At 40.6% G+C, this 15,443-nt stretch overlaps 1 protein-coding gene across 1 annotated transcript; it reads left to right on the forward strand.

Moving 5' to 3' along the window:
- The first annotated feature begins 401 nt into the window (after nucleotides 1-401).
- Nucleotides 402-5,324, forward strand: LOC120543006 (Krueppel-like factor 15). The gene is made up of 3 exons (XM_039775819.1): nucleotides 402-603; nucleotides 1,892-3,173; nucleotides 4,589-5,324. Exons 2-3 carry the CDS (start codon nucleotides 1,942-1,944, stop codon nucleotides 4,746-4,748), a joined length of 1,392 nt encoding a protein of 463 aa, XP_039631753.1. The 5' UTR covers nucleotides 402-603; nucleotides 1,892-1,941; the 3' UTR covers nucleotides 4,749-5,324.
- Nucleotides 5,325-15,443: the final 10,119 nt, after the last annotated feature.

Genomic DNA, 15,443 nt, shown 5'->3' on the forward strand with positions numbered 1-15,443 from the left:
ATATATATATATATTGCAGCAAACAGACTACTTGGAAATGTTGACTGCATGCTGGTTATGTTTAAAAGGCAAAAGTCCAAGAAGCTACTGAGAAATCATTTATTTTGAGGAAAGTGTTTGTTTTGTCAGTATGGAGACAATTCTGTTGTTTTTTTCTTGCTTTTGTTTCTGAAAACCAGCATCATTATTAAAACTAATTGTAACTGAAAGGAAAGCCAGTTAATTTATCGGTGGTTTTGGCCAATGAAAGGCGGCTCGAGAGTCAAACCTCCTCCTGACCATCTAATCGACATGCAGCATTTAGGCCGTGCCTTCCTTCAGCCTTCTAACAACAAAGTTAATGATTAATAACTGCAGATGAATAATTGATAAATTCTTGGATGTTTAAAGGAGCTGTTTTGCTCTGAATTTGTCCAGTCCAGCTGCAAAGCAGCTTGTGGAACTGCTGTCTGTACTCTAAGCAAGCCTTGGGAAAAATCTGTGGAAATCTAACGGATACCTGGCAGCATTTTGTACCATTAACAGGTCTGGATTGTCCATTTGTGTATCCAGCTGGCCATATGAAGATTGTACATCTGGATGAAATAAAGCTGCACAGCTGAGGTGAGTGAGATTGCTGCTTGGCATTTCATTGCTACCTCAGGGGTCTAGTAGTACTCTGCAAGGGTTTCTGCTGGCATATATGGTGCTTCACAACTCTTTAGTTTTCTGTTTAGCACAATAATCTAATAGGTTTAAACAGACATTGCTACATTCAAGGAACCTGATATGTATTTTGTGATTCTTTTAAGTACCTGATCAGCAAGCTTTGTCTATTCCAGGGTGCAGGAATGTGAGCATCACTAGTCCATTGTGCTCTCCCCTGTACCTCACAGTATATTACACTTCTACTCTTCAAGGAGCTCTCATAAAAAAATAATTTTTGTGTAAGTTAACATAATTGGGTTCTTGCAAACTCCAGCGACAGCTTCATTTAGATCATTTTTATTACTAATGCTGTTTAATGCCACCCTCATCTTGTTCCCCAGTATGTCCATTTTCTGAATCTACCTCACAGGTTCCCAAGGAGGTTTGAAAACAAGCCTGGAACCAGTTTGTGATGTGATGGTAGTCCACAGCATGTCATACACCTGCACCGACTTAACTTAACCTGCAGATCTTTGGGATGAGGAGGGTATAGAGAAAAAAAAAGCCTTTTAAAAATAAGGAGAATGTGCTGACACCACACACAGCAAACTTTCTCACAAATGCACCACAGTAGTTCAACCCTGTACTGTGCTGGCCTTAGTTTAGCTTCAGTCATAGTTACCAGGCTACAGATAACCAACTCCCAATACATCCATTTTGAACACATTTTCTGCTCCAACCACAGATCAAATCAATATGACATTTTATATGAGGATGCTACAAAATATCAGTGCTCTCTCAGTACTTCTGTATTTACTATGTTTTGGTTTACTCTACCATTTAAAAGAGTCTTTTTTAGGTACAGGACAGAGACAAGGTAATATAGGGCAAGTGAGTGAAACTGATTACCTTAAAGAAAATAATGCCGCTTGTAAGTAGGACTGAATCATTTCCCACAACCACACTGCAGGACTGTGGGGCCATGGCTACTTTCTTATCCCTTGTGTATAGTCTGTTGGATTATGTGCACTTTGCATATGAACACTGCCATCTTTACAAAGAGGAGATCAAAAGAATATTTGTTTATTTCTTCAGGATGCTGGCCCATGTTTAAATCATGTGATCCTTAAGCTATGACACTTTCCTGGTGATGTTGCCTTCCCAATCTAGGAGAGACTGTCAGGAATTTATCATATTAAATTAACTTTATGGTCCTGTATTGCAAATTGAACTAAATAATAATAAAGGGCTTTTATCGTTCCAGACGTTTGTTAAAACAGACACATCAGGAGCCTGGATCTGAGCATACTCAATATGCTGCTGCCTGCAGAGCTCCAAATGCAATCAAACTCAACAGCTCTAGGGTACCCAATGATGCTGTCTTCTCCAGAACCCACAGATTATGACAGCGACAGCTCTGGTGTCAGATATTCCCCCAGCCTGCCGGCCTCTCCGTGCTCCAGCATGTACCCGTCACCTTGCTCCAGCCCGACCCAAGCAAATAGCAGCTGTTACCATATAGTAGACTACCTTCTATCCCAAGCCAGTGATTGTCCCAGCAATTTAAAAAACACGAGCAGCGTTACCTGCCCTGCTCCAACAGCACAGCATCGGCTCTCTAGTTTCGGATCAGGGGCCAACAATCAGTTCCACTTCCCAGAAGTGGGAGTATTGACTCAGTCACCATATGCTGCGGGTCTGCCCATGTTGGAAAGGGTAATAAGTAATGGCACTACCTGTGACCAAGCAGGCAGGATGTTGTCTTTTCAACCAACACTGGATGAAATTGAAGAGTTTTTACAAGAAAACATGTGTTCCTGTCTTAATACTTCTAATAACAGCAAAATCAAAGAGACCAATAGCTCTGTGTGTGGCAAAGTTAGCTACAGCACACGCCTTGAGGTTCTACAAGGAAATAAACTGAAAGAAGCAGAACCTGAAGTAGTAGGAGCTTTAGTGCCCATTAAAATGGACTCACAGGGAGCAAAGGCAGCACAGGACAAAGAAGAGGAGGAGAAAAAGCAGCATACTAGTAGCATGTACACTTGTGACAGCTCTTCATCTGTGGATGCTGTTGCAGATGGTGCCTCTAGTGGACAGACAATGACTCTGTCAGGTTGTGTGCCTGTGGTCATACAGCTTCAGCCAGTGCCCACCAAGAATGGAGAAAGCGGAGTGAAAATTGCTCAGTTGCTGGTCAATATTCAAGGCCAAACATTTGCTCTTGTGCCTCAGGTGACCGGCTCTACAGTGAATGGCACTTCAGGTGTCCAGCAAACCCCTGGAAGCACAGGGAGGCAGTTTATTCGAATTGCTCCAGTGCCAATTGCTGCAAAACCAGCAGAGGAGGACCAGGCCGCATCGTCTAAGCAAACTTCAGCTTGCAGGCTGTCAAAGTTGGGTCCTGGTGACTTGCTCAAGGTGCACAAATGCAGCTTCCCTGGTTGTAGCAAGATGTACAGCAAAAGTAGTCACCTGAAAGCTCATGTCAGAAGACACACTGGGGAAAAGCCATTTGTGTGTACATGGCCGAGCTGCGACTGGAGGTGAGTGGTGCTTACTTCTGGGGCTGATCTATCTGCTGAATGGAATGGAAGAGTACAGTGTGAGGTGCCTATCCAAGGGAACTGATCAGTTAAACAGCCTTCTTTTGACCTAGAGCCCCTCACAGTGAATCTTCAGTTGGTCTGGCATATGTTTAGAAGGAGAGATCATTTGACAGTGGGAATCAGTAATGTGATCAGGCATTGTAGATCTGGTAGCTCAGGTCAACAGTGGGATCTTGCAAATAATGCTTGATTAATTAGGGTGTCAATATAGTTGAGCTGTGAGGCTCCATAGCCAAAGTGCTGGGAACGTGTGGCGTTTAGTGGCATAGCATTATGATAGCATCAATGAGAGTTTCACAAAGAAACTAAAGCAAAGCCATTTGTTGTCAGGTAGATACAAAGCCTTGTGGGAGTCACAATATCTACATCTCTATGCTGGCATTGGTAACATGGTGGTGCTGCAGCCTTATAGCTTCTGAGTAGTTTGGATCCTGGGCTTGATGCTATCTGTGTAGAGTTTGCATATCCTTTCTGTATCCTTCCCACATATCAGAAATGTGTGTCTTGGACTAATTTTTGACTTAAAAATTGTCTGTGTGAGAGTTTGATCAACATCAGATTAGTATCTTCTCCAGGGATGGTTCATCCTTCTTGGGTCCATTGCTAACAGCATTACGTGACAGGCTCTTCTGATGTTTTGTTTATCCGCATCAAATAGACATACAGGTTAGGATGACTGGCAGCTCTAAACCAGCATAGTGTGAGTCCGGGGAGGTTTGTTTGTGGAAGAGGACTGCAGTAGATGGGCATCCCATCCATGTTGGGTTCTTTACTTTTGCCCTATTATAGGGTCAGGCTGTGGCTCATTCTGACCCTAACAATAGATTGGGTTTGTCAAATAGATTGATAAATATTGCAGGATCCACTTCATACCCAGAGAAAAAGGCACATTACTGTTTTTACAGAACATGTGGACTGTTTCACAAGTGGAATGATTCCATGAGTAAGTGCTTGTAGCAATGTGCACAAGCTCAAGGTTCTCTGGTTAGAAAGATGTAGACCAGTTCTAGGACAGGTGATGCAAGCAGGCACTAGTCAGTAAAAGAAGAGGAGGAGGACAGGCCTCTGATTAGTCCTTACAAATGAAAGCTAACATTTGAACATACAAGTCATCACTGCTGTTAAGCACACGATTAGTTGTTCTGAAGCAGCAGCACAGTTGTTATCACTGCTACCTCACAGATCCAGAGTTCCATGTTGAGTACCTGTCTTTTTGAAGTGTGCATGCTATCCCTGTGTCTAGATGTCCATCCAGGGTTTGTAGGTTTGCAAACAGGTGGATGATTGAGTTCAGGGCATTGGACTCCTGCCTCTGAGCACCATAACACTTGTGTCTGATTTCTTATCCACAGATTCTCTCGCTCTGATGAGCTTTCTCGGCACAAGCGGAGTCATTCCGGAGTAAAACCATACCAGTGCAGTGTTTGTGAGAAGAAGTTTGCCCGTAGTGACCATCTCTCCAAACATGTTAAAGTTCACCGGTTTCCACGCTCCAGCCGTAGTGGGAACTGATTGGCATGGCCGTTCGCTCCAAGGAGCAGCCAATGAACAAAGATAGAAATCAGTCCAAACTTGAGGGACTACATGGAGCTGACCTGATCAAAGTTATGGCTTTGGGAGGACCCTTTGGCAGCTTTGACAGCTTATCCACATTGACCGATAAAGCTTCTGAAGAGCAAACCAGCAGGCTGACTGAGAAGAACCTTCTGCATTGAGTTCGCCCAGGAAATTGTCATTGTGTTTTGACGTTAATGGAATACAGCGGTCAAAAAAAGAGCAGTTTTGTTGAGTATAGGTACACATTGGAGAGGACAACTGAAAAAACATCACCTTTACAGATGCTGCTGAGGAAGAGCATATCTGCTCTGTTGTCAATCTGGATTGAGAGTCTAAAGTGGAATAAGTGGCACACTGAAGGACATGCATCTTCGATATGAAAATACCAATATCTGCCTGCCAAAGCACAGTATATGGAAACTTCAGAGCTGCTACAAACACTAACATACCAGGGTTTAGTGATGTTTTTATACTTTTTGAAAATTTATTATTTAAATTATGTGATAATAATAATAATAATTTAAATTACTAAACTTCTCATTGTTCTGTTTTAAAGAAACCCTTCAGAAAATATGGAGTTTTGTGCACAGAAAAGTCTGTGTCACCTTAGGAATCAGTACCTATAAATAATAATATGACTTACTGTAACTTGAAAATATAAACATGTTTCGTTTCAGGTAAAATTAGTGAGCAGTCGGAGACTTGGAACAGTACAACACTCTTTAAAAATAAAGCAATCGGAGAACAAAGTTGAGCAGAGGAATGACTTTTAAAAAAAGGATAAAATATGCCATTCTGTGCTTGTGTAAAGCAAATGAAGCCCAGATATCATGGAACAATATGCTTTATTTAAATATTTTCCATTCTGAATAGGCTTTTAATCACAGAATTATACAATTACTTAATGTAGTGAGAAGTCCAGCAAAATGACACCTTTTATTGGCTAACTAAAAAGATTACAATATGCAAGCTATCTTGCCTGAAGAAGGGGCCTGAGTTGCTTCGAAAGCTTGCATATTAAAACCTTTTTAGTTAGCCAATAAAACGTGCCATTTTGCTGGACTTCTCACTACATTCATAATGGCTAACACGGTACAACACCCTAGTACAATTACATAAAAAAAATAGTGAATTGGCTATGATTAGAGCCACTGCCTGTGATGGTTATAACATCCCGTCCAATGTTGGTTCTTGGCTTGTGCCCAGTGCTGCCCAGGTAGGTCCTGACCTCCACAACCTGGTTATATTGCATAGGTATGAAAATGGATGGATGGGCTGCCATCTGTACAGACACCATGGTGAAGGAGGGGAGAAGCAGAAAGGTTAGGCCCAAGTGATAAGCCTGAATGACAAAATGAGAGAAATGCTGAGAAACACAAATGGCATGGCTCACATATAGCGTTAACACAAACAAGTCACACACATCCCAGCTGTATGGCTACATGTAACCTAAAGATGACTGGTCAGTTAATAGAATGATTATGGCTGTGTATTTTAGGTAGTGGACACTCTCAAAGGAGGAAGTAATTTGTCAATTCAGAGAACTTGGTGCTGCAGTTATTTATGTTAACGTCTTATTGATCATGGGGTTCAAATCTTATGCCTGGTCTGCATGGAGTGTCCATGTTGGTTTTCCTTTGTGTACTTCAGTTTTCCTCCTACATCCCTAAGATATATCTGTTTTAGGATAATTAGCAGGCAATTCCAAGTTGGCCCCAGTGTGAATGTGACAGTGTGGCTGTACATGACCGAGCTCTGCTATAGAATGGTGCTCAAAGCTGCCAGGAAGGTCTCTGTCCCACACAACGCTCAACTGGATTAAGTGGCTCTAAGAATGTTAAGGATTTCCAAATTTGATGGCACCTGTTCAAGAACAGTGATATATATATATATAAAAAAAAAAAATCTTCATCTTCAGTTTTACATTGTTTGAGCTTTCTGCCGGAGACAGTTTCTGCAAACTGACAGTTCAATCTGATCATCTGTCCAAACCACCTGTCTATCAGACATGACATTAATCTCAACAGGCTCCATGGAAATTTTATACAGACCTGACTGTTGTCTTCACCTGCCAGTGCTGTGGCCAAAAACAATCCATCAAAATTGAATTCAACATGTAAGTTGCCGTAGGCCTCTACAGTAGTATCTGTGTGGCACTCACAGATCGAGAACGAGTGCAACAGATTAACAGATGTTAGGAAGCAACTTGAAATGTACAAACACACAAGAATTACATAATTCTGTAAAGGAAACATTTATCCACAGTGTATGTACAGTACATATTTTACTGTAGGCAACCCCAGGAGCACTGCCAACAAGAAACTGCAAGCTCTGGAGGGTCTACCTGTCGATCTAAGCAGAAGCGCCTTCACACCCCCATTCATACTGAGCCAATAAAGTTAATGTACTAACATGGGCAGAAAATGAAGTATCTGGGGACAAAGTACAAGTATGCAGGGAGACTGTGCAAACCCCCACAGAGGCATTGAGTGAGCTTGAAAGTGAACTTAAGATGCTGCTTACATCTCAAAGCTGCTCAAAGTCAATACCATTGGAGCATATTTTATATATATTTATATATATATTAGACGCACACATTACATAGTATATTTATTATACAGATATACTATAATTGTATGATACTAAGGGGCTCTGCACCCTGCTCACTTTGCTTGCCAACCCCTGGGTTTGGTTAGCCGGATATACAATTTAAAGAGATTGTTATTTTCATGGGTTACATATGCATTATAGAACTAACTATTTTACATTTCAGGTATTAATTTACCATAGTTTGAAATAGTAAAATGAAATAAATTGAAAAAAAAGTATGTTTCATGTTGCGTTATAGGTATTCGTTCCGTTATACTTTTTCGTTCTATTTGACTTTGATATTAACACACAAATACTTTTTTAAATTTCACTTTTACTTTAAAACTTGTGTAAAAACAATATTTGGAATTAACTTTTTGTCAAGATCGCATTGAATTTTGATTCCGTGTTTGGAGTTACATCGTGACAAGGCAACGTATAACTGCCCGTGAGTGAATATCGTTTCTTTCTCTCTAATTAATTAACCGACTTTTTTGAATGTTTGTCCCTGTGATTTGTTAATTGTCACAGCAAAAGCTATTCCAACGGGAAACTGTAAACATTTTAATACGAATGGCATATCAAGATATCCTTTGGCGTCTAATATTATTCGTGGAATATGAACTACATTACTTTTTTTGTTGCCTGTTAAAATTTAAAATGTTATAAGAGCTGAGAGTGCAGGAAGTGGGTCTGATAAAAGCATTCACTTGAATGAGCAGTGAGAGGACCGTGGGCTTATTTGAAAATGGTTGAGAGGAGGGTGTGACTTTAAAAATTTTATGGCAAAAGTCTTGTCTCGCAGGATTTGAAAAAATCTTCCAAAAAGTCTCATCTACAAAAAGGCTTGTCGCGTGAAAGGATTTTTTTTTTTATATAATAGAAAGATATGCATACACACACACACACACATCCACACAGCAACAAACTGAATAGTCTGTAGCTCCCGATGAGCCTAAATTTGAAGTTGTTGATTAAAGCGGTTCAATAAATGGATGTAATAAAGTAAATGTATTAACCTGCAACAGCCAAGTCACCATACCGCCATGATTCTGACTAAATGTAGCTTCTTAGAGTTGCAAGGATGTCTCTAGAGCTTGGGGTGACAGTGTGTTCCCCCTTGCATCCATCCATTATCTTCTTCTTCTTTCAGCTGCTCCTGTTAGGGGTTGCCACAGTGGATCAGCTTCTTCCATATCTGCATCTTGCTCTGTTACACCCATCACCTGCATGTCTTCCATAAACCTACTCTTAGACCTTCCTCTTTTCCTCTTGCCTGGCAGCTCTATCCTTAATATCCTTCTCCTAATATACTCAGCATCTCTTCTCTGCACATGTCCAAACCAACGTAATCTCGCCTCTATGACTTTGTCTCCAAACCGTCCAACCTGTGCTGACTCTCTAATGCATCCATCCATTATCAAACTGCCTAATTCAGATCAGGGTTTGAGTGGGCTGAGGGTGGAGTGGGCAGGAGCAGGTCCAGGATGTGATGCCATTCCATCACAGGCAACACTGAAGTCCATAATCAGAATCATCAATTGACTCAAAGTGCACATCTTTGGATACGAAAGCAAAATGCCTGTGATCGAGAGCTAGGTGAAATGTCCCGTTTCATTCATGACCCCATGTCTATCCCTTTAAAAAACCTGCACTCTATGGTAGAGGCAGAAGAGTATTGTTCTTCAGCCCAAAGGGTTCCTCTAGCTCTGGGGTGAGAAATGTCAGTCCTGGACAGTCGTAGTGGCTACAGGTTTTTGTTCCAACCCACTTTCTTAATCGGATGTTAATTATTGCTGATGAAGCACTTATTGCTCAAGTGACATTTTTATGCTTCACTTTATTTGTCTCACGTGTTAACATTTCCCACCCTTAATTAGTCTTAAAAAGCTACATTCACTGTTTTTAATTGTTCCTTATTAGCAATAAGATACAAATGACAAAGGAAGCAGCAGTTCTCCATCTATCTTGTCCCCATTTGCATCTGTGTGGATTAATTGTGCACAACCTGGTTTAACAAAATATTTGGAGAAAGAAGTGAAAGACAGACCTACTCATCCGTTGTAAGCGTCAAATCATTTGGATGATATCCTTGAAAAGGAAAAAAATCTGCAATATACGAATGACATGGCATTGCAGAGTTAAATGGCTAACAAGCCATGAAATTAAATAAGATCTTGTATTGGCAAGGACTGGTTTCTAATTAAGCAACTGGGTTGGAACAAAAACCTGCAGCCACTGCGGCCTTCCAGGACTGATGCTACTCACTGCTGCTCTAGTACATTGGTTAAAATGTCTCCAATCTTCAAGTTTTTTGTTTGTCCTGGTCGAAGTTGCAGGAAGGAGCAGGTAGCAATGGACGGATGAGGCCCAAACCTTTCTAGGAGAGAACAATTGAATTAATACTACAAGAAGTTCTGGAAAGGGTGATCAGTCCTGATGAATGGACAAATATTTGAGCAAGCGCATCCTGAAGTGGAGAGTAACTCTCATTTGGATGTGCCAAGTGCTTGATTTTCTATTTTAAAAGTTCACTGTCAAGAAGGGGTGGCACGGTGGTGCAGCCTCACAGTAAGGAGACCTGAGTTTGTATCCTGGGTCCTCCCTGTGTGGAGTTTGCATGTTCTTCCTAGGTCTGCGTGGGTTTGTTCTGGGAGCTCCAGATTCCTTCCACTGTCCAAAGACATGCAGGTTAGGTGAATTGGCAATGCTAAACTGGCCCTAGTTGTCTGTGGTCGCCCTGTGATGGACTGGTGCCCTGTCCAGGGTTTGGTCCTGCCTTGCACCCTATGCTGGTCGGGATGGCTCCAGCACCCCCAGGATCTTGTTCTAGATTAAATGGGATAGAAAATGAGATGGGACAAAAAAGCAGTAAAGACTGACTAGACCTCACTTAGCATCACAACGGTGATAAACATCTTTAATAAAATGAAAATTGTAAATTAGAGAAGTGAATTGATGATGAGGTTCATTAAAAGGCAAAATTGACAACAATGAAAATATGAAGACATCTGGTAACAGACCACCTGCCCAATATGGGTGCTCTACCCATCACCACATTCACTTGCACATCAAATCCTTATGGGAAGCTACAACAGAAATGGGGCATTTAATTGAGATGTATTGTGGAATGGATGCAGGTCTTAAATTCCGACACAAAGATAAGCCACTTGTAGACGTGAACATGCCATAGTCGTCTGAAGTGGGGGCAACAGACAGCACACTAACATTCAATAGAGCTGGGCCTTAATTTATGGAGCAACTTCAACGCTTTATTTACTACTCTGGGCAGCAGACACACTCACATCCAATCACAACAGATAATGTAATAAATTAAGAATAAAAACAAAAAAGACACAGTAGACACACAAATACATGGGGTGAATGTGCAGACTTCATGTAGGGGGTAATCAGTCCAGGAATTGACCTCGGGACTAAGAAGCTTAAACCACTGCTGAGCTGTGCCAAATTTAGAACTTTATTTGTCCCCAGTGGTAGCTCTTTAAATAAATAAATACATAAATGGATAAACGATAAACACACAGTATTGCCTGAACACACACCAGAGTGACTAAAAAAGGAACAAAATTTAAAAAGCAAAGAAAAACCTCTGCCTTGAAAGCCCCTGTCTCAGTGACACATTATGCAGGTGTATCACCGTTGGTATAAAGGAGCCCCACTAGAATTTCTTCACATACTTCTGCTGAATAATTTGTTGAAAGCCCTCAGTGTTAACGTATGATAGAGATAATGTGCAGAATTGTTCATAACGGCACTCAGTTTTGTTTTAATTCTCTCCTTCTCTGTGACCTCCAAGGGGTTCCAGAGTGCATTTCATATCTCTCTCTACCCTTTTAATTAGCTTTTTGATTCAGTGGGCCTCTCTCAATGGGATCAGTCCAGAAATGTGCACCGGCCATCACAGAGTTATAGTGTCACTTCCCATATTAAAGTAACGCAGTCTCCAAAAGAAAAAAGAGCCTGCTCTGCCCATTCTTATATAGTTCCCCTGTGTTCCAAGATCGGTCCAATCTGTCATTAATATGGAACCCCAAGCTCTTGTAGGAGTGGCCCACCTCTACATCCACTCCTTGACTAGTGACCAGACACAGAGGCCCTTTGGTGAGACGAAAGTCAATAATCAGTTCCTTGGTTTTGCTGATGTTAAATTGCAGACAATTTTCTTTCACCAAGAAACAAAGTCCTCCATCCGACTCCTATACTCCATCTTATCTTCTTTATCAATACACCCTATTTATGTGCAGAGAATTTCTGCAAGTGCCATGACCTGGTATTATATTTATAGTCGGAGGTGTACAGAGTGAACAGAAAAGGAGACAGGACTGTTCTTTGTGGTGTGCCAGTGTCGCTCACATCACCGTATATCAGAAACACAGTCCTTGAGTCTCTCAAACTGCATTCTGCTGGACAGATGTTTCTTTACCCGGGACCCCACAGGCTCATCCACCTGCAGATCTCTGAGATTAACAGGGATGGCTGGATGGTACTGGAGGTACTGAAGAAATCAAAAAACAGAATCTTCACAGTGCTGCCAGCTTTGTCCAGAGGAGAATAAGCTTGCAGAGCAGATAGATAATTGTATCTTCTACTCCAATCTAGGATTGTAACAGGAAAAAAAAACTAGTAGGTAACTAGTTTTTGCAAGTAAAAATTATTTTTAAAACTAATTATTTCAAATGATATATAATTATTTTTAAAATATATTACAATTTCTCCCTAAAATAGTGTTTGTTCATTTTAAACCTTCACCTATCACAAATGGAATGTGATAAAGCAATTCTGTTGCCAAATTTTGATTTTTCTACCCTCAAATTTATTAAGAACACCTAAGATGTTTGATGTGAGCAAAAAAAAAAAATTATTTCTACAGACCACTGTGACAGTAAAACACAACAGTCCAGTTCACACTACACTTTTTCAAAATGCTGACATCCATTTGCACGAGAAAATGGTTTCAAAACTTGTGTACATTAAACACTGAGCTGTATGCGCAACACTTTGCAATCACAGTAGAAATAATGTGCCGCTAACTGTGCAGGAGCGAGGTCATCCACTGAACGGGTTGTGTTAATCTGCAGGACACTTCAGAAGAGGTCATTGACCTGCAGCAAGGCAGTACTTGGATGGCAGACAATCTAGTAAAAGCTTGAGTGGCTGCTGGAGGAGATGCTGGGGAGGCCTGTTACTCTGTGATCTGAACGTGAGGCCCTGACGCTACGTGATCATTAAAGACCACTGGGTATCCCTTATGAAGAGTAGGGTTTATCCCAATACCCAGGCTAAATTGCCCACTATGGCCTAGTCATTCTGGCCCCCCAATCACACCCTGTCTCTAACTGGCTATCTGTCTCCCCACTTCACCATCAAATAGCTAATGCAGGGGTATTGGAGGGCTGCAGGTTTTTGCTCCAACCCAATAGCTTAATAAGAAGCACTTATTGCTCAAGTAAAACTTCTGCTTCACTTTAGTTGTCTCGTTCGTTAAGATTTTGAACCCTTATTGCTTATTTTAGTCTTAAACAGCTGTATTCTTAGTTTTTAATTGCTCCTAATTAACAATAACCTGCAAATAACAAAAGAGACCAGCATTTCTCCATTTAGCTTGCTACCCTTTACACCTCTGTGTGTATTTATCAGGCACTATTGGGTTTAAGTAAACACTTGGAAGGAAAGTGAAGAGAAAAAGTGAAGGACTGAGAATTACTGCTCCATTTTAGCCTTCAAATTATTTGGATCAGAGGTCGCCACATCCGGTCCTAATACTTTTTTTTTAACGAGTGCCCTGTTTGTGCTAATTAACTTCTTGTGAATCCATTTTAATTGAATTGCTTTTTTAAGATTTGTTCCCCTGAATTTCTCCATCATTCCTCTAAACTGCTTCATTTCTTTCCTCAACTGGCACCCAAACAGAAATGAAATGTGAAGTGAGTGAGCCAACAGAAGACCAACTAAGTCAGGGCCTCAAACTCCAACCAATTTCATACCAACCAGTTGCTTAATGAGGTGCCAATTCCTGTTGTTAATTAAACCGTTCTTTAATTTTGTGGCTTGTTGTTGCTCTTGTGGTGCATAAACAGACATCTCCAAAATTGTTGACTTTTTTTTCTTTTCTAAGAGCACTGTTAAAATGTTTTCGGGACTTGAACAGATAGACATTCCGAAGACCTTCATCTTTCTTTATTGTCAGATATTCTATGATGGACAGCAGTTGTTTTGGCGCATTTTGTATCTCATTATTGTTTGGCTGCTTATTAAAGAAAAAGAAACAATCATGGAGGGTCTGAGTCTTCACGAACAAGTCAATTAAAATGAATTCAAAAGAAGTCAATTAGCAGCAAAAACAAGTCACTCATTAAGGAAAGTGTTAGACTGAAAACCTGCAGCCACGGTGGTCCTTCAGGACCGGAGCAGGCGACCCCTGATTTGGATGATATCCTAAGAAAGGGGAAGAAAATCCAGGATATGAGAATTACCTGACAAAGCAGAGTTAAAGCACTAACTAGTCATGAAATAAAATTATTGGCAAGAACTGCTTTCTAATTAAGTAACCAAGTTAGAACAAAAAACCTGCAGCCACTGCAGCCCTCCAGGACTGTGATTGAGGACCCCTGAGCTAATGTGTGGCTGCTGTTGTATGGATACAGCACATTAGTGGTGGGTGAAGTGGCTCCCCACTGTCTATGTAAATCGCTATATACAAGTAAAGAATTATTCTTAAGGGGTTAGGAAGCTCCTAATAGAATCATTAAATAGCTCAGTGGTATAGATGCTGTTCGACTGGGGTGCTCCTTCACCAAATTGCTCTTCTTGTTACCGCATGCTCTATAAAAGTGAAATATTCCAGTATCCCACATCACTTTTACCCACAAGACTTCCACAGCATTGCTTCGCTTGCTAGCTCTCAATGAAGTAGCTTTGCTTTCAGTCTGAAGAGTCCATTAAATTATAACAAATGTTATTTTTAACCTCACCTGTTTGACTGGTTGTATGGCCTTCAGTGGTACTCATTCAAGTGACACTTGCTTTCATGGAGATGATGCGGACTCCATGAGGCACAAGAGGACTTTGTCCACAAACTCGAACAGTCTTAGTCAAATTCGAGGGCCCCAGGAGGCCAGTGCCTATTGTATGTTTTCAACACACACACACACATTCAACTTTCAAAGCTTTACTTGGTAAATGTTATGCAAAAAAGCACACAGTTTATGTCAAGCGTCTTCTTTGAACAAGGGCTCACCCGCATGCGGTTATGCACAGTCATGTTATTGACATTCATTCTTGTTGACTCTCTGCTAACAGAGTCTGAAATCCTCTTGAACTGTTTATTGGGAAAAGTTCAGGGTTGACGTTTACGCAGAGAAGCAACAGAAGAAGATCAAAGTACGTGTTTAAAGCCTGAAAAAAAAAATGCTTGCATGCAAAACCTGCTGGATTAATAACAAAAACATGATGTGTACCCTAAATAAGAATGAGATAACCCTGCGAATGACAGGTGCATCTACGTAAATCTGGCAGTTCTAAACTTCAGTATACAGAAAAAGATTAAAAAAAAATATGATTTTATTTCTAGTAACATTTCTTTTACAACTTTCCACACAAGGCAGTTAAAAATGGTGGTTAAATGTTGTTCATCAAAGGTTTTCTAACTTCATTTGTATTCTAACTACTGTACATTATGCCGTGCATTACATAAAAGAAAAAATAAATCACTTATTCAAAATGATCATGTTTTTGGTTTGATATATGATTTAGTCAGCTGTGACTCTCTTTAAGTGGTCCTTAACCTGCACATTCATGACCAAAGTGCAATCGACAAAGGCCACTTGCTTTTTAATTTTATATGCAGCTTTAAGGTTTAACTAGGAATAAATGCGGAACAGAAGCAAACTGATCTATGGAAGCATAATTGGTAACATTTAAACTTGACAAGCTCACATTATTTACTGAGTGCATTTAAAAAAAACAATTTGTGAATTGTGCATTTCTTAAAATTATTATTCTGTTCGGTCCATCTGGCCGTGATACCTGCCATGTGCCCAA

This window comes from Polypterus senegalus, chromosome 13 (genome assembly GCF_016835505.1).
Source record: "Polypterus senegalus isolate Bchr_013 chromosome 13, ASM1683550v1, whole genome shotgun sequence".
Classification (NCBI taxonomy): domain Eukaryota; kingdom Metazoa; phylum Chordata; class Cladistia; order Polypteriformes; family Polypteridae; genus Polypterus; species Polypterus senegalus.